General features: G+C 39.7%; 1 protein-coding gene across 1 annotated transcript in view; it reads right to left on the bottom strand.

The window, feature by feature from the left end:
* Positions 1–605: 605 nt before the first annotated feature.
* Positions 606–18922, bottom strand: part of ANKRD46 (ankyrin repeat domain 46) — a 41272-nt gene continuing 22955 nt past the window's right edge. Inside the window, exons 2-5 of the mRNA XM_027561432.1 lie at positions 15013–15108; positions 10421–10758; positions 9090–9248; positions 606–2666 (exon numbers count right to left, since the gene is read on the bottom strand). Coding sequence (XP_027417233.1) covers positions 2450–2666; positions 9090–9248; positions 10421–10731 — 687 coding nt within the window. The 5' untranslated portion in view covers positions 10732–10758; positions 15013–15108 and the 3' untranslated portion in view covers positions 606–2449. The remainder of the gene's footprint in view (positions 2667–9089; positions 9249–10420; positions 10759–15012; positions 15109–18922) is intronic.

The following is an 18922-nucleotide window of genomic DNA, read 5'->3' as shown; positions in this document are numbered from 1 at the left end:
TGGAGTGGGTTGCCATTTCCTTCTCCAGGGGATCTTCCCAACCCAGGGACTGAACCCAGGTCTCCAGCATTGTAGGCAGATGCTTTATCATCTGAGTCACCAGGGAAGTCTCAGGATTAAATGAGATGAGGCTTTAAAGTGACCTATACAGTTGGGAGGTGCTTAATCATAGTAGTTATTATCACTCTTGGGCTTCCCAGGTGGCACTAGTGGTAAAGAACCCACCTGTCAATGCAGGAGACCTAAGAGATGTGGGTTCGCTCCCTGGGTCAGGAAGATCCCTTGGGAAGGGCGTGGCAACCCACTCCAGTATTCTTGCCTGGAGAATCCCACTGACAGAGGAGCCTGGTGGGCTACAGTCCATGGAGTTGCAGAGTTGAACATGACTGAAGTGACTTAGCAACAGTAGCATTATCACTCTTAAATCCCTAAGCAATTCACCCAAATTAGTGTCAGAACATTTATAAGGCAAACACAAATAAAACTTGATACACATATTACATGGGGTTTCAAAAAAAGCTCTTTGCTTTTTTGAACAGCCAACTGGAACCTATTTTTTAAAAATCTTAAATTAAAAGAAAAACAATGATAAATAAGAAAATAGATTGTGATTAAGAGATTATAAATATATTTATTGGTAATATTATTGAATACTGAATGCAGAGAACAGAATACAAAGAAATCATCACTTAAAGGGAAACATTAATCTTTAAAAATGCAATATATTTACATATATGTTAACCAATTTTGCACATCTGTTTAGAGTTACAAACAAATACAAAGCTAATTCCAAAGCTTTTAATCTGAAGTGTTCTCCATTTTAACGTCCACTGCTTTTTGCTGTATTTACACCAAGTATGATTAATTTTGTTTGCAGCTAATCTAAAAGCAAGAGGCTATGAGCTGACCCTGAGGCAGTCAGGTAAATCAGGAACTTCAGAACAGCTCTTTAAGACAGGATAAAGTCACATGAAAGAAGATGCCTCAATCCTAGATATATAAAACGCAGAAGAGAAAATACTAAGAAGCAAAAGGAATCACAGAAATACCAATTCTATTCTAAATTATAATTTCTAATTCTAGCAACAATTCAATTAGCAGTAGCTTAGAGGACTATGTTCTAAAAAATAAAACCAATAGTTCTTTCACCACAATTTTCTGACTACACCTAATGAATAATTATCAAGTCTTCATATCTTTTTTTTAATAACCCAATAATATGATATAAACATAGCAGAATCATTAACAAGAGGCCTTCAAACACACTGCAGAAAGCTGAAATACAGTTTGGGGGCCAGATTTCAATTTACATAATATTACCATTGATAAAGACACCTGGTACAATACTGTTCAGCACTGTTAACTCAGAAATGCTCCATCCATTCTTTCCATCAGGGAACAACTGACATGGATGGGATTGTTATGACAATTCTAACAGGGCCTCTAAAGAGGATTGCACATAAAATGAAAAAATTATGAACTATGATATAATCATGACAACACAGCTAGCTTATAGAACTGAATTTTTCACCATAATAATGGTACTACAGAATTACAGTGACATTAAACATCAGAAATATTTATTCCTGCTAACTACTGAGTAGAAAAAGTCTTCCAACTGTATTTTTGATGAATAGGATATCTTTGAAATAAACACTAGGGGGAAATTAAAAGTTCCTCAATTGAAAATTCTCAAGTTCATTTTTCACAGATATTAACAACAAGCAAAGCAGCTTACAAAAAAAAAATCAAACTTACCTTAAAAACAAATAAATATAAGATCAAATCAATCTTTTTTGAGGAAAATATAGCTCCTTTTCAAAAGTTCTGTTTGGTTTGTGACTAGACTTGAAAATATTAAAATAAACCAAAGAGATCCCTTGAAAATATGAAAATAAACCAAACAGATCCCAACAATACTGATTTGCGCTACAAGATCTGAAAAAAGCGCTTCAGGTTTTAAGCTGAAGGTTTCATTTCCCCATACCCTACTATTCCCCAGAGAAAGTAAATAGCAAAAAGCAGCTCTTGCAAAAAATACACAAAAACAAAACAAAAATACCAACCACAACTAATCATATGAAACAAACTTTAAACATTTCACTCTAGTTGGTCTTATGTTGGCTAAGGTTTCTGTAGCAAGGATTTCCTAGTCTCATCCTCTATCTCGCATTCATTAGTCAATGCCACATTGTTATCAAACAAGGCTATGCAGAGCCTTTCCTAAGAAGTCAGGCTGAGCTGGAGGTAGCTTTAGGACAGCATCCTTGACTACAGTATATAGTTAGTTCAAACAGACAGGTTGTTCTTCTAAAAGGATTACAGTGTGTAAAAATGCAAAAAGAAATAAAAGTACAGCCCTCACTGCTCTGCACTAAGAGATTTTGATAAACAGAACGAACACTGGAAGCCAGGACACTGGCATCTGTCTCCTCTCCCGTGAGCTCCTCTAATGAACCAGTTCAGGCTGGTTTTCCACAAAAGGCAGCACCCCACTTACATAGTAGGCGATGCCAAGAGACAGCAGAGCGATGACAAAGATCAAGAGCAGCACCCTCCAGAAGCCCAGATCCTCTACAAACTCCTGCCATGTGGTGCGGAAGCTGGACAGGACCCCCTCACCCTGCTGCAGGTTGGGATTGAGGAGGGAATGGCTTTCCATGGCACTGTGAGAGAAGCAAAGAGAAAGAAGGGCATGAAACAACACATCACCCATTTCAAAAACAAAAAACCACAGAAACTGCATTGTTTAAGAAGACCAACCTTAAAATATACATTGACAAGAAGAAAACTGACATATATATTCTAACCCATTTATGTACCGATTTAAATACCCATTTATGTACCAATTTAAATATCTTCAAGTATTTGGACAATTTACCTTGAACCATAAATTGCTAAACAATAATGATTATGTTCCTTGTTTAAGTATCTAGAAGAGTCAAAGTTAGAAGCTCCAATACTTTGGCTATCTGATACAAAGAGCTGATTCATTGGGAAAGACCTTTATGCTAGCAAGATTGAGGGCTGCAGGAAAAGGGGGCAACAGAGGATGAGATGGTTAGATGGCATCATCAACTCAACGGACATGAGTCTGAGCAAACTCCAGGAGATGGTGAAGGACAGGGAAGCTGGCATGCCACAGTCCATGGGGTTGCAGAGTTGGACACAACTGAACAACAACAAAAACATCCCAACAGTGAAGCAGAAGTCTTAAAAGTGAAAGTGAAGTAGCTCAGTCGAGTCTGACTCTCTGCGACCCCGTGGATGTAGTCTGCCAGGCTCGTCCCTCCATGGGATTCTCAAGGCAAGAATACTGGAGTGGGTTGCCATTTCCTTCTCCAGGGGATCTTCCAGACCCAGGGATCAAATCCGGGTCTCCTGTATCGCAGGCAGATGCTTTAACCTCTGAGCCACCAGGGAAGAAGTCTTGAACAGTGTGTGAATCTTAAAGGTGGATTTTTATCAATTTAGTTCAATAATCTGACCAATGAAGGAATTCCTTCTTTAAACTGAAATACTCTAATAAGGATGCTTACTCTGTTGTACACTTGGACAGGGCTAGCCATTAGTGATTCCTCTTAATAGCTTCCTCCCACTAGTTTTAGCTTTATCTTGTACAATAACACAAAATAAGTTTACTTCTCTTCTGTATAAAGGCTGAGTCTAGTTGAAAATAAGGTAGTACAAGTACCATAAAAACTATGTAAGTGAGAACATGACTGCTACAAATAGAGTATATCTGACACTGGTATTCGAGAGGCTGCACTGTGATGAGTTCGAAGCTCCAAGAGATTAGCACCCACAATTATGTCACAACATGCAGGACCAATAACAGGGTATCATTTAGATTAAAGCCACAATGACCATCATCATAGGTATCAACTAGTGATTGCTGTTATTCTTCTTTCTAAACTTCTTTTCATATTCTTCTGATCATCTTGGGACAGAACAATGGAAACAGCACAAAACAAGATCTTAAGAGTCTGGTTCATCATGCACAGTTGACAGGTTTTTTTGGTAAGTTACAATTTTACTTTATTCACCGACACTGTTAACCACAGACCTTTCAGCCTTTCCTGGCATTAGTGTCTTTTCCAATCCTAGGAAAATGACTTTGTAAAGGGCCAGTCTGTTTGCCATCCAAACTTTTTTTATATGATAAAAAATGTTTATCTTCTGAATAGGAGAAGACATTTTCAATGGGAATTTATAACAATACAAAAATTTGAAGAAAACTCTAGCAAGTTCAAAGATAAGATTAGAACTCTGAGAAGTTCAGGAGAGGTTAATTTTTTTTTTTTTTTGGCTCACTTCTCTATTTATTAAATAACCACATGTGGAGAGGCACAAAGCACTTAAGTTTTATATGACTACAAAGTTATCACAAATCCCAAACTTCTTAGCCACAGATATTTCACTTACTCTGTTTAAAAAAAAGGCTTTTAAAACATCTGAGTTAGCTTGATACACAGAGACCCTGAACTACATATTTTTAAATGCTTGTACTTCCTGCTCTAATAATGTCTTCATTTTGACTTACATGAAATTTACTGACTACACCTGATTCAAAATGCTCTCATACTTAAAGGTGTTAGATATACAGGTATCCCCCACTTTTTGAAAGTTCACTTTATGCCACCTCACTTTTAAGAAACATCTACTATACTACCTGTATTTGCTAATTAAAAGAAATCCCAAGAGGATTTTTGCTTTTATAGGAAGAAAGGCATAAAGCAAAACAGTGTTCAGCATTTGTCTTGCAGCAAGACTGGCCCCGCCCAGCTCCTTCCCCAGGAACCTCACAGCATCTCGGTGTCCAGCTGCCCAGCCCTGAACGGTGCTTGGAGCACCTGTGTTTTATCTCAGTTTCTTTTGTGCGTCTGTTAGTAAGATGAGTCCTAAGGTTCTTCACTTTATGCCATCTCGACTTAAGGAAAAGTTCCCTAGGAACATTCTACTTTTGGATAGTGGGGGTGGGGTGGGGACCTATAAAATGAGACTTCAGTCACGCCTTCTCTAAGAGCTCATGAAGTTCTGACACTCAGAACTGTCTATTGTGACTTGATCCAATGAAATATTTTCCACTATCTAGGAAATGTGTGATTCTAGTATGATGGTCTGTGTGTACAATGTTTAATTTTTTTGTACACTGCGTCTACACCGTCTCTGTCAGCCCATACCTAACATAAAAAGGAACTAAATTAAACTTAGGTTAAATGGTGTAGGGAAATATTTTTCATCAACTTGATTTATAGGCCCTTAAGAAGTTATGCTATGTTTTAGGGAATTATAAGGGAACAGGAAAATACTAAATACATTCAAAGTCTTGCTTTATCTCCTGTTCTAGAAAAGGCTAATCATCACATAGCTATGCCACAATGCCATGTACTAGCCAACACCTTTAAGCTTCCCCCTCACTTTAAGTTGACGTAATTCATATACCATAAAATTCATCTTTCTAAAGTACATGATTTAGTGTTATTTAGAAAATTCACAAAGCTGCAGAACCACCTCCACTATCTAATGTCATCTTGCCTCTATAAATGAACCCTGTGCCCTTCAGCAGCCACCGGCCCTTGTCCCTTCCCCTGCTCCTGGCAACCACTCCTGCCTTCTGTGCCTGGCTTCTCTCATGGAGCATGTTTTCAAAGCTCATTGGTGTTGCAGCACATGTCAGTATTTCATTACTTTTTATAGTGGGATAATACTTCACTGAATGGATAGATGACATTTTGCTTATCCATTCATCAATGATGGACTTTTGGGTGGTTTTTACCTTTTGGCTATTATAAGTAAAGCTTCTGTGAAATTTGCATACAAGTTTTTGTGTAAACATGTGTTTTCAATTTTCTTGGGTATATACCAAAAAGTGGAATTGTTGGGTCATATGGTGACTCTGTGTAACTTTTTGAGGAGTTGCCAGACTATCTTCCACAGCAGCTACTTTACATTCCCACCAGCAATGTAGGGTGGTTCAAATTTTCCTATATCATTGCCAGTACTTGTTATTGTCCATCTTTTTGACTGCAGCCGTTCTGTTGGGTACGAAGCGGTATTTCACTCTGGTTTCAATTTGCATTTTCCCTAATGACCAATGATGCTGCTTTTAAGCTTTCTAGTTTAAGCTTCAACCACACCTTCCTATCATGACACTGAAGGGCAGGAGTAAGACCAGGCAACTAGGTAGTACAAGTATTAATAATTTAATTTTTAAAGAACAAGCTTTACCTAATGCTGTAAATAATATGAATCCTCATATTGAAGTGCAATGGCATGTATGTGAAAGAAGCAGGAATAAATATTTTACACTGCACTGCTCAAATGACTAATCACTTCTGAGTTAATAAGGAATCACAACTGAGGCAAAATAAAACACATTTCTAATACAGAGATGCCAAGAAACTGGCTAGTAACACAATATACCAAGCAAGATCCTGAAAATAGACCAGGAAGAGCACATCTAGGACATTTTTCATGGTAAAGAAGCCCAAAGTCATTATGAAAATACATTTCAAGTTATTTTGGAAGCATATGATCTTTAAAAAAAACAGATAACTCAATGTTATTAAGTTTCTTACAGCAATCTGTGTGCCAATCCAGAGCACACAGGTGAGAGAAGGGCTTGCCAGTGCACTGCTGACTTCTTATTTTATGTACTTGCCAGCCTTCAGTGATAAGTCATGAGGAGCATGCACCGTTTTAGAAGTAAAACACTTTAATTTCTTTGGACAATAATAAGTGTTTACCACAAGCAAAATAATCCTAAACTTGAGAGTGGAATTAGTGGTCCCGAAGAAGTACATGAGCAAGTCTATGAAGAAGGAGGAAAGGAATCATGCGCACACAGGAATCAAATTAAGGGTGAAGTATGAAAGTCAGAGAGGATTTCATCTGGAACTCACAGAAACAATGATCCCAAAGTCTGAGTGGACCATATGCTCCTAATTCTAAGTCCTGGTCAATCTGCTACTGAGTCAGTAGCTAATGAGGGCCCCAGTCCCCTGAAAAATCTAGGAGGAGATTATGTAAATTCACTATACTTCTTACCTTGCATTATCTGGAAGCCTGAAATGACATGGTGGTCAACCAAACTATAAGCTGGTACAACTAAATCTGGCCTAGAGGCTTTACCTGTTGAGCCGTGACGCCAAGAGAAAAGATGACTGATCACCTTGTCAGGCTTCCTGAACTATGTTCTAAACTGCCTTTAGATGAGGAATGAGGAGATACGTGAGACCCTGTCAGTCACTCCATCTTAGCTTCAGTTACATACAGGAGCCCAAATTTAATTTGTTCCAACTCATGTTAAAGTCACTTTCACATCACTGAATTGTGTATGTGTTAAATCTTGTCTTACTCTCCTCCTGTTTTACTTTTCCCTTAGCACTTTAATTCCCTATCTCTGGAACTACCTTTCGTAACATTGTCCAAGTTCTTCTATCTTTCTCTGCCTTTTTTGAAATCCCATTCTTTTTGTGACCTGTACCTAAATTCTCAAAATCCTGTTTCCTTCTCTCCTATTCGGCTCTTCTCTTGTCCTGCCAACACAGCAGGCTGCCCTCCACAGTGGCCAACAGAGCATTCTGTGCATGTGGGCACACAGTGTTTTCTGTTAATGGCTTTTCAATCGTAATCTGGAGCCATAAGGACCAATAGAGAGTTCAAACAAAGTGTCAAGCACTTTACTTGAAAGCAAATAAATATAAAGCTGACAAAAAGTTGTCAAAAAAGATTCACTCAATGTAAGACCAGAAACTATAAAACTCTTAGAGGAAAACATAGGCAGAACACTCTTTGGTATAAATCACAGCAAGATTGTCTATGACCACCTTCTAGAGCAATAGAAATAAAAACAAAAATAAACAAGGGGGACCTGATTAAACTTAAAAGCTTTTGCACAGGAAAGGAAAATATTAACAAGGTGAAAAGACAAGTCTCAGAAAGGGAGAAAATAATAGCAAATGAGACAAATGACAAAGGATTAATCTTCAAAATATACAAGCAGCTCATGGAGCTCAATGTCAGAAAAACAACACCCAATCAAAAGTGGGCAGAAAACCTAAACTGACATTTCTCCAAAGACGACGTACAGATGGCTAATAAACACATGAAAAGATGCTCAACGTCCCTCATTATTAGAGAAATGCAAATCAAAACTATAGTGAGGTATCACCTCACACTGATCAGAATGGCCATCATCAAAAAATCCACAAACAATGAATGTTGGAGAGGGTGTGGAGAGAAGGGAACCCTATTGCACTGCTGGTGGGAATGTAAATTGATGCAGCTACTATGGAGAAGAGTATGCAGATTCCAAAAAAAAAGAACCTAGAAATAAAACTACCATATGACCCAACAATCCCACTAATGGACACGTACCCTGAGAAAACCATAATTTAAAAAGACATATGCACCCCAATGTTCATTGCAGCACTATTTATAATAGCTAGGTCGTGGAAGCAATCTAGATGTCCATGGACAGATGAATGGATAAAGAAGCTATAGAAGATACACAAAAGGGAATATTACTCAGCTACAAAAAGGAATGCATTTGAGTCAATTCTAATGAGGCAGATGAACCTAGAGCCCATTAAACAGAGTGAAGTCTAAGTCAGAAAGTGAAAAATACTGTGTATATTAACCCACGTAAATGGACTCTAGAAAGATGGTACTGATGAACCTACTCACAGGGGAGCGATGGAGACGGAGACAGAGAACAGGCCTGTGGCCAGAGGGGGAGGTGAGGGCGGGACAAACTGAGAGGAGCACTGAAACGTATATATTATCATACAGAAAACAGAGAGCCAGCGGGAATTTGAAATTTGTCTCAGGGAGCTCAAATCGGTGCTCTGTGACAACCTAGGGGGTGACATGGTGGGGCGGTAGTGCGGGGGAGGCTCAAGAGGGAGGGGACATACGTATGCCTATGGCTGATTCATGTGGATGTATGGCAGAAACCAGCACAATACTGTAAAGCAATTATCCTCCAATTAAAAACAAATAAATTTAAAAAGACAAAAGAAACAAACCACAAAAAAGATTCACCTGAAGTGACTTGCCTCTTAAAAAAATGAAATCTTAAGTACCTTTCACTCTCAGCTGTCTGCATGGTCTCTAGCTTTGAGTGAGTTCCTCTGTTAAATCCTTTTACCTCCTGTTCTTCCAACGATTCCAGCAATCGGATGACATCTTTATTCACTCCCCTGCGCTTTGCCAGAACTAGGGGTGTAGCACCTTGATGGTTGCTAAAAAGTTCATAAAAATAAAAATAGCTGTTACACTATACTGTTAGTAGCCATTTGTGGGGATCTCAGTGAGGAAGGCACGGGCCCCATTAACTCAAAATTAAAACCAGAACAGAACCAGTGGTTGAGATGGAGCCTGAATTTTGAGTTAACCTTTTTTTTTCTTTTAGGAAAAAGGAAAAAATATACATAGTCAAGAGTAGATAAATGAGAATAAAGAAAAAAGGGCATCTTCCTAGAAACTAATTGGAAAAGTCTAGATTCTAGATTCATTCTTATCTGACATTTATATATTTCATGAGAACAGTGTCTATTTTTTGAAATGTCTAAGAGCTAAAAGAAAAAAACAAAAAAAAACTAAGCTCAAAAGCAATCAAATAATCTGCGTTGGTTCACCTAACCATTTAACAACAGGAGAAAGCCTGACTAACACTGAATCCTATAGTTAATTCCTAGACATTTTGTCCTATAGTAGCAGAATCATTTACTGTCTTATTCGGATTTAGGGACATTATAACACCAATAAATTAGGTATAAAAAATGTATCTTAAAGGTCAAGGTTTATTTTTAAAGTGACCTGATATTGTTCCCACTCAAGAGACAAGGTATCACTAAAACAAAACAAAAAACACTACTTCTTCAAATTGTTCAGTATAAGAAGGACTCTTATACTTCATGAGTCCAGAGAGATAATGAAGCTAGTCTGGTATATTACACGATAGAAGGTAAACAAGCTTTGGAACCAGGTGGAACTAGTTTTAAATTCCAACTGTGTTAAGTCATTTAACCCAGAATTCTTGTCTCAACTATTTCATCTATAAAACAAATACTTAAGAGCTATTCATTCTGAAGATTAAATGAGCTAACACAGTAAACGCAGTGCCCAGGTCATAACAGATTTTCAACAAATGTTAGTTCTTCTTTTTCCGTCTTATAATACATAATTATTTAGTAGCAGAACTTAGCCACTATTTTCATAGAAAACTTTACACTGCTTCAGCACAAATCTAGAAGTCAGGCTCTTGTTCCCTCACTCGTTGTCCTCATACCTTTCTGAGCTTGTCACTACACTTGATCAATGAGGAAACAAAATCAATAGATTCCAAGATTAGACCACTGGCTGAGAGGCTAATGGGAGGAAGTGACGAGACTTCAAAAACCACAGAACTTACCAAATATCAATTTTGAGTCCATTGGAAACCAAGAATTGAATAGTATCCACATGGCCACAGAGATGAAGAGCCGTGTTTCCCTGATAATCAGTGGCCAGGAGATCAGCACCAAATTTATGTAACAACTGGCAGATGTCTACATTCCCTCTGGCTGCTGCGAGGTGAAGGCCTGTTCTGCCCCTGCTGTCACGAATATTTGGGTCAAAGCCACTTTCCAAAAGCCTCTTGGAGTAGTTAAAGTCTCCATCAATACAGGCCTGTAGCAAGGGTACATTAGTCTGAGAAGAATCATTTACAAAAACGTAGGACATTGTTCGGATGTGGTGGATGGAATGTGCCTGTAAAGAAACATGAGGTGAGTTGAGATTCAGAGAAGCCAAACTAAATCAAGAGAGTGAAGTCATTTAGAAAAGTACTATTTCTCATCCTTCTTGGTCTCCTGCCTCTAATAAGTTACTTAACCAAACAGAAACATCAGAGTTATCAATTATATCTTATTTTCCATTAAAATGTCTAAGTTTTACCATATCTGCTGGATCAAAATTGCAATTAAATTATCATAAAGCCCTTTTTCATCATATAAAAAGACTGAGATATTTTTAAAGTAAAGCAAGACATAAGTGCTTAGATTTAGCTTTATTACATTGTCGGAAGACACAGACAGTAAGTTCCTTACACACACACACATACACACACAGCAGTTCTCTTTCATATATTTGTTTCTTATTGTACTTGAGATATTCTATACGGTAAAACAGAATCATGTGCTCAAAAGTTAACTGAATCAGAATAAAAAAAAAAAAATGAACTTAATTCACACTCAGTAAGCACCTGCTCGATCCTGTTTGGGGCTTCCCGGATGGCTCAGTGGGTAAAAAGTCTGCCTGCCACTGCAGGAGATGCAGTAGATGTGGGTTCGATCCCTGGGTTGGGAAGGTCCCCTAGTGGAAAGCAGGGCAGCCCACTTCAGTATTCTTGCCTGGGAAATCCCACGGACAGAGGAGCCTGGCGGGCCACAGTCCAGGGGGTTTCAAAGAGTTGGACACGACTGAGCGACTATCAGTTTCACTTTCAAATGCTGTTTAGAGCACAAAGGTCAAATTTTAATAGAAAGAGAAAAGCTAAGGAAAGCAGAAAACTAAATTTAAAAACCAGACCTATTATGAAATTAAGAATGTCCATCTTTTTTACAGTATTGATCCTATTCTGCTTTGTTCTATGGTCATCTAGCTACCTGATTTTGCCAAACGCCCACTGTCTGAAGATGGAGAGATGAGGTCTCCATGGGAATAGCTGTGTCCATGCTAATATTGCACCCATCCGAGTAGACTCACTTCACCAACGGGTTTGTCCACACCTCTTTCACTGACACTCCCTGCCCCTAGAAATCTCTTGGGTCTCTCAGTGTGCATGCATGCATGTGCATCTCCACCCCACCTGCAACCATCTCTTCCTTGATCCATTTAAGAAAAAGTTAAAGCCTGACACAAGAAACTTTACTAAGGAGTTAAAGAGAAAACAAACCGAAAGAAGAAAACAAAGGCAGAGACTAATGTGTTTGTAAAGATGGCTCCTAAGGTTACAAAAGCTTAGTCACAAATGAGCTGGCTTGTAATTTACCAGGCAAAGTCTTTCTGGAACACAGATGGAATTGGATGCTAGATCAATCTATTGTGCCTAACCTCACAGGGATTCAGAAAGCCTGGCTCTGGAGTCTAGTGAGATTCTTGGCCGGTACCCCTTTTAGCCTGGTTTCCCACAGAGTCACTGCCCCTCTGGTCCTGGGCCATGTTAAGCTCTGCTGCTGCCATGAGGGCAAAGGGGAAACGGTAAGACAGACTGAGGGCCTGTTCTGAGCCAGGCACCGCATTAAGGGCTTTTAATGAATTTTATTTAATCTTCCCAATAAGTCCATCTGCAGTGGTTTTGGAGCCCCCCAAAATAAAGTCTGACACTGTTTCCACTGTTTCCCCATCTATTTCCCATGAAGTGATGGGACCAGATGCCATGATCTTAGTTTTTTGAATGTTGAGCTTTAAGCCAACTTTTTCATTCTCCTCTTCACTTTCATCAAGAGGCTTTTTAGTTCCTCTTCACTTTCTGCCATAAGGGTGGTGTCATCTGCATATCTGAGATTATTGATATTTCTCCTGGCAATCTTGATTCCAGCTTGTGCTTCATCCAGCCACGCGTTTCTCATGATGTACTCTGCATATAAGTTAAATAAACAGGGTGACAATATACAGCCTTGACGTACTCCTTTTCCTTTTTGGAACCAGTCTGTTGTTCCATGTCCAGTTCTAACTGTTGCTTCCTGACCTGCATACAGGTTTCTCAAGAGGCAGGTCAGGTGCTCTGGTATTCCCATCTCTTTCGGAATTTTCCACAGTTTATTGTGATCCACACACTCAAAGGCTTTGGCATAGTCAATAAAGCAGAAATAGATGTTTTTCTGGAACTCTCTTGCTTTTTCCATGATCCAGCGGATGTTGGCAATTTGATCTCTGGTTCCTCTGCCTTTTCTAAAACCAGCTTGAACATCTGGAAGTTCACGGTTCACGTATTGCTGAAGCCTGGCTTGGAGAATTTTGAGCATTACTTTACTAGCGTGTGAGATGAGTGCAATTGTGCAGTAGTTTGAACATCATTTGGCATTGCCTTTCTTTGGGATTGGAATGAAAACTGACCTTTTCCAGTCCTGTGGCCACTGCTGAGTTTTCCAAATTTCCTGGCATATTGAGGGCAGCACTTTCACAGCATCATCTTTCAGGATTTGAAATAGCTCCACTGGAATTCCATCATCTCCACTAGCTTTGTTCGTAGTGATGCTTTCTAAGGCCCACTTGACTTCACATTCCAGGATGTCTGGCTCTAGGTGAGTGATCACACCATCGTGATTATCTAGGTTGTAAAGATCTTTTTTGTACAGTTCTTCTGTGTATTGCCACCTCTTCTTAATATCTTCTGCTTCCGTTTTAGGTCCATACCATTTCTGTCCTTTATCGAGCCCATCTTTGCATGAAATGTTCCCTTGGTATCTCTAATTTTCTTGAAGAGATCTCTCTTCTCCAAAATCACTGCAGATGGTGATTGCGGCCATGAAATTAAAAGACGCTTATTCCTTGGAAGGAAGGTTATGACCAACCTAGACAGCATATTAAAAATCAGAGACATTACTTTGCCAACAAAGGTCCATCTAGTCAAGGCTATGGTTTTTCTAGTGGTCATGTATGGATGTGAGAGTTGGACTGTGTAGAAAGCTGAGCGCTGAAGAATTGATGCTTTTGAACTGTGGTGTTGGAGAAGACTGGAGAGTCTCTTGGACTGCAAGGAGATCCAACCAGTCCATCCTAAAGGAGATCAGTTCTGGGTGTTCATTGGAAGGACTGATGTTGAAGCTGAAACTCCAATACTTTGGCCACCTCATGTGAAGAGCTGACTCACTGGAAAAGACCCTGATGCTGGGAGGGATTGGGGGCGGGAGGAGAAGGGGACGACAGAGGATGAGATGGCTGGATGGCATCACTGACTCGATGGACATGAGTTTGGGTAAACTCTGGGAGTTGGTGATGGACAGGGAGGCCTGGTGTGCTGCGATTCATGGGAGTCAGACACGACTGAGTGACTGAATTGAATAAGCCCATGGTAAGATTTACTATACTTGATTTTAGTAGGGGTCATTGAAGCATTCTAAGTCAAGGAAATGGCAAAGTCTTAGTATATCATTCTTTCAAAAAGATGATTTTGTTGGCAATATAAAGAGGTTGGATTGGAGGGGCTCAAGACTGGAGACAGGGAGATCAATCAATAAGTCATTGTAGAAATCCAGGCTATAAATGAGGATAACCTGATCTAATACAGTGGCAGAGAGAAGGGGGCATACTGGAGGGATATCCTAGATAGAATTAACACAGAAATGTAGGGTGAGAAGGAACTGTTAAGGGTAATTCTAAATAAGGGGGAAATCTGCTTATGATTAAGAATTACAGAAATCAAGATAAGATAAACTTCAGATTATTATATTATATAATACTTTTAAAAGAAACTAACCCAGTGGGAAGATGTTACTCAAAAAACAGTCAAAAATTCTCTTTCAAGGTAATCTCCCTATTTTCCCCTATAGTATTTTTAACTGGATCATAAAAAAAGACAGAGGTATCACAAATGTCTTAAAAATTAAAATACCATGTATCAAGAATTTTTCAAGAGGTAATGTGCTTCGGTTAAATTCTCTAAGAATAGATAATGAAAAACAATCTACTTGGTGTTTTTGAACCAAAAAACATAGTGTTTTTTGGTTCAAACACAGTAAGAATTCTTGTGGTTTTCAGACTGGGATTCTTTTGAATATTGGCTCAGTAAAAAGGGCAAGACTTTCTTGTCTATTTTTTGAGTGAGAATAAGCATGGTATATTATGTGAGTTTCTCTGTGTCCTTAAGAAACTACTAACCTCCAAATTGAATAAGCCTAAAGTCTAACGATAGATCATATTTTTCATCTTGATTACAGAACTGAATATACCCAAATTCAAGACCACAGTTCACTGAAGTTTTTGCATATTGTGAAGAAGTCCACAGTAGAAAATACTCACGTAAGCCTTAAGATTGGATCTTTCTTTATCACGTGACAGTTTCTCTGAATTCTTAACAAGGTTCACCAGATAATCCAGAAATGTGCCAGCAAGGATCTACAGTAAAGAGAAAATTCAGTTATAACAAAGGACCTGCTGTTCTACTAAACCCAGACAATGTAGAGGGACCTGTAAATACTTTCTAGACAATCAATGGGTAAGGCATCAACTTATGAAGTTGGTAAAGCCACTGAGGAGTAATAAAGTGGCAAAAGGAGCCCACAAACACGGTCAGAAAGACGGAAGAGTCAGATAATGTGCCACCAGCAGTGAAGAAAATTCACTGGACTGTGAAAATTCGCTCTAACGTACCAGAATTTGAAATGCATATTTTTCACATTAGAAATGGTGGCTGCATCTCAGGTTAGCCCACCAAAGCAATTTCAGAAATAAAATGCTATTTGCAGTGGGGGGAAAAGTAAAAACCATCCAATATTTATGTTAAACCAAATAGGTAGGGCTGCGCGGGCGCAGGAGGGCCAAGAGGAGCTACTCTACATTCAAGGTCAGGAGGGGTGGCTGTGAGGAGGTACCCCTTGTCCAAGGTAAGGAGCAGCGGCTGTGCTTTGCTGGAGCAGCCGTGAAGAGATACCCCATGTCCAAGGTAAGAGAAACCCAAGTAAAACGGTAGATGTTGCAAGAGGGCATCAGAGGGCAGACACACTGAAACTATACTCACAGAAAACTAGTCAATCTAATCACACTAGGACCACAGCCTTGTCTAACTCAATGAAACTAAGCCATGCCCTGTGGGGCCACCAGGCAGGTCATGGTGGAGAGGTCAGACAGAATGTGGTCCACTGGAGAAGGGAATGGCAAACCAATTCAGTATTCTTGCCTTGAGAACCCCATGAACAGTATGAAAAGGCAAAATGATAGGACACTGAAAGAGGAACTCCCCAGGTCAGTAGGTGCCCAATATGCTATTGGAGATCAGTGGAGAAATAACTCCAGAAAGAATGAAGGGATGGAGCCAAAGCAAAAACAATACCCAGTTGTGGATGTGACTGGTGATAGAAGCAAGGTCTGACGCTGTAAAGAGCAATACTGCATAGGAACCTGGAATATCAGGTCCATGAATCAAGGCAAATTGGAAGTGGTCAAACAGGAGATGGCAAGAGTGAACGTCGACATTCTAGGAATCAGCGAACTACGATGGACTGGAATGGGTGAATTTAACTCAGATGACCATTATATCTACTACAGTGGGCAGGAATCCCTTAGAAGAAATGGAGTAGCCATCACGGTCAACAAAAGAGTCTGAAATGCAGTACTTGGATGCAACCTCAAAAATGACAGAATGATCTCTGTTTGTTTCCAAGGCAAACCATTCAATATCACAGTAATCCAAGTCTATGCCCCAACCAGTAACACTGAAGAAGCTGAAATTGAATGGTTCTATGAAGACCTACAAGACCTTTTAGAACTAACACCCAAAAAAGATGTCCTTTTCATTATAGGGGACTGGAGTGCAAAAGTAGGTAGTCAGGAAACATCTGGAGTAACAGGCAAATTTGGCCTTGGAGTACAGAATGAAGCAGGGTAAAGGCTAATAGAGTTTTGCCAAGAGAACGCACCGATCATAGCAAACACCCTCTTCCAACAACACAAGAGAAGACTCTACACATGGACATCACCAGATGGTCAACACCGAAAGCAGATTGATTATATTCTTTGCAGCCAAAAATGGAGAAGCTCTATACAGTCAGCAAAAACAAGACCAGGAGCTGCCTGTGGCTCAGATCAGGAACTCCTTATTGCCAAATTCAAACTTAAACTGAACAAAGTAGGGAAAACCACTAGACCATTCAGGTATGACCTAAATCAAATTCCTTATGATTATACAGTGGAAGTGAGAAATAGATTTAAGGGACTAGATCTGATAGAGTGCCTGATGAACTATGGACAGAAGTTCATGACACTGTACAGGAGACAGGGATCATGACCATCCCCAAGAAAAAGAGATGCAAAAAAGCAAAATGGCTGTCTGGGGAGGCCTTACAAATAGCTGTGAAAAGGAGAGAAGTAAAAAGCAAAGGAGAAAAGGAAAGATATAAGCATCTGAATGCAGAGTTCCAAAGAATAGCAAGAAGAGATAAAAAAGCCTTCCTCAGCAATCAATGCAAGGAAATAGAGGAAAACAACAGAATGGGAAAGACTAGACATCTCTTCAAGAAAATCAGAGATACCAAGGGAACATTTCATGCAAAGATGGGCTCGATAAAGGACAGAAATGGTATGGACCTAACAGAAGCAGAAGATATTAAGAAGAGGTGGCAAGAATACACAGAAGAACTGTACAAAAAAGATCTTCATGACCAAGATAATCACAATGGTGTGATCACTCACCTAGAGCCAGACATCCTGGAATGAGAAGTCAAGTGGGCCTTAGAAAGCATCACTACAAACAAAGCTAGTGGAAGTGATGGAATTCCAGTTGAGTCATCTTAAATCCTGAAAGATGATGCTATGAAAGTGCTGCACTCAATATGGCAGCAAATTTGGAAAACTCAGCAGTGGCCACAGGACAGTTTTCATTCCAATCTCAAAGAAAGGCAATGCCAAATGATATTCAAACTACTGCACAATTGCACTCATCTCACACGCTAGTAAAGTAATGCTCAAAATTCTCCAAGCCAGGCTTCAGCAATACGTGAACTGTGAACTTCCAAATGTTCAAGCTGGTTTTATAAAAGGCAGAGGAACCAGAGATCAAATTGCCAACATCTGCTGGATCATGGAAAAAGCAAGAGAGTTCCAGAAAAACATCTATTTCTGCTTTATTGATTATGCCAAAGCCTTTGACTGTGTGGATCACATTGAACTGTGGAAAATTCTGAAAGAGATGGGAATACCAGAGCACCTGACCTGCCTCTTGAGAAACCTGTATGCAGGTCAGGAAGCAACAGTTAGAACTGGACATGGAACAACAGACTGGTTCCAAATAGGAAAAGGAGTACATCAAGGCTGTATATTGTCACCCTGCTTATTTAACTTATATGCAGAGTACATCATGAGAAACGTGGGGCTGGAAGAAGCACAAGCTGGAATCAAGATTGCCAGGAGAAATATCAATAATCTCAGATATGCAGATGACACCACCCTTATGGCAGAAAGTGAAGAGGAACTCAAAAGCCTCTTGATGAAAGTGAAGGAGAATGAAAAAGTTGGCTTAAAGCTCAACATTCAGAAAATGAAGATCATGGCATTTGGTCCCATCACTTCATGGGAAATAGATGGGGAAACAGTGGAAACAGTGTCAGTCTTTATTTTGGGGGGCTCCAAAATCACTGCAGATGGTGACTGCAGCCATGAAATTAAAAGACGCTTATTCCTTGGAAGGAAAGTTATGACCAACCTAGGTAGCATATTTAAAGGCAGAGACATTACTGTGCCAACAAAGGTCTGCCTAATCAAGGCTATGGTTTTTCCAGTAGTTATGTATGGATGGGAGAGTTGGACGGTGAAGAAAGCTGAGTGCCGAAGAACTGATGCTTTTGAACTGTGGTGTTGGAGAAGACTCGAGAGTCCCTTGGACTGCAAGGAGATCCAACCAGTCCATCCTAAAGGAGATCAGTCCAGGGTGTTCATTGGAAGGACTGATGCTAAAACTGAAACTCCAATACTTTGGCCACCTTGCGAAGAGTTGACTCATTGGAAAAGACCAATACTGGGAGGGACTGGGGGCAGGAGGAGAAGGGGATGACAGAGGATGAGATGGCTGGATGGCATCACCGACTCGATGGACATCGGTTTGGGTAGACTCCAGGAGTTGGTGACAGACAGGGAGGCCTGGCGTGCTGCGATTCATGGGGTAGCAAAGAGTCGGACACGACTGAGTGACTGAACTGAACTGAACTGAAATAGGTAC

Source organism: Bos indicus x Bos taurus, chromosome 14 (assembly GCF_003369695.1).
Source record: "Bos indicus x Bos taurus breed Angus x Brahman F1 hybrid chromosome 14, Bos_hybrid_MaternalHap_v2.0, whole genome shotgun sequence".
In the NCBI taxonomy this organism is placed as follows: Eukaryota; Metazoa; Chordata; class Mammalia; order Artiodactyla; family Bovidae; genus Bos; species Bos indicus x Bos taurus.
This window is presented reverse-complemented; position numbering and strand designations above follow the sequence as displayed.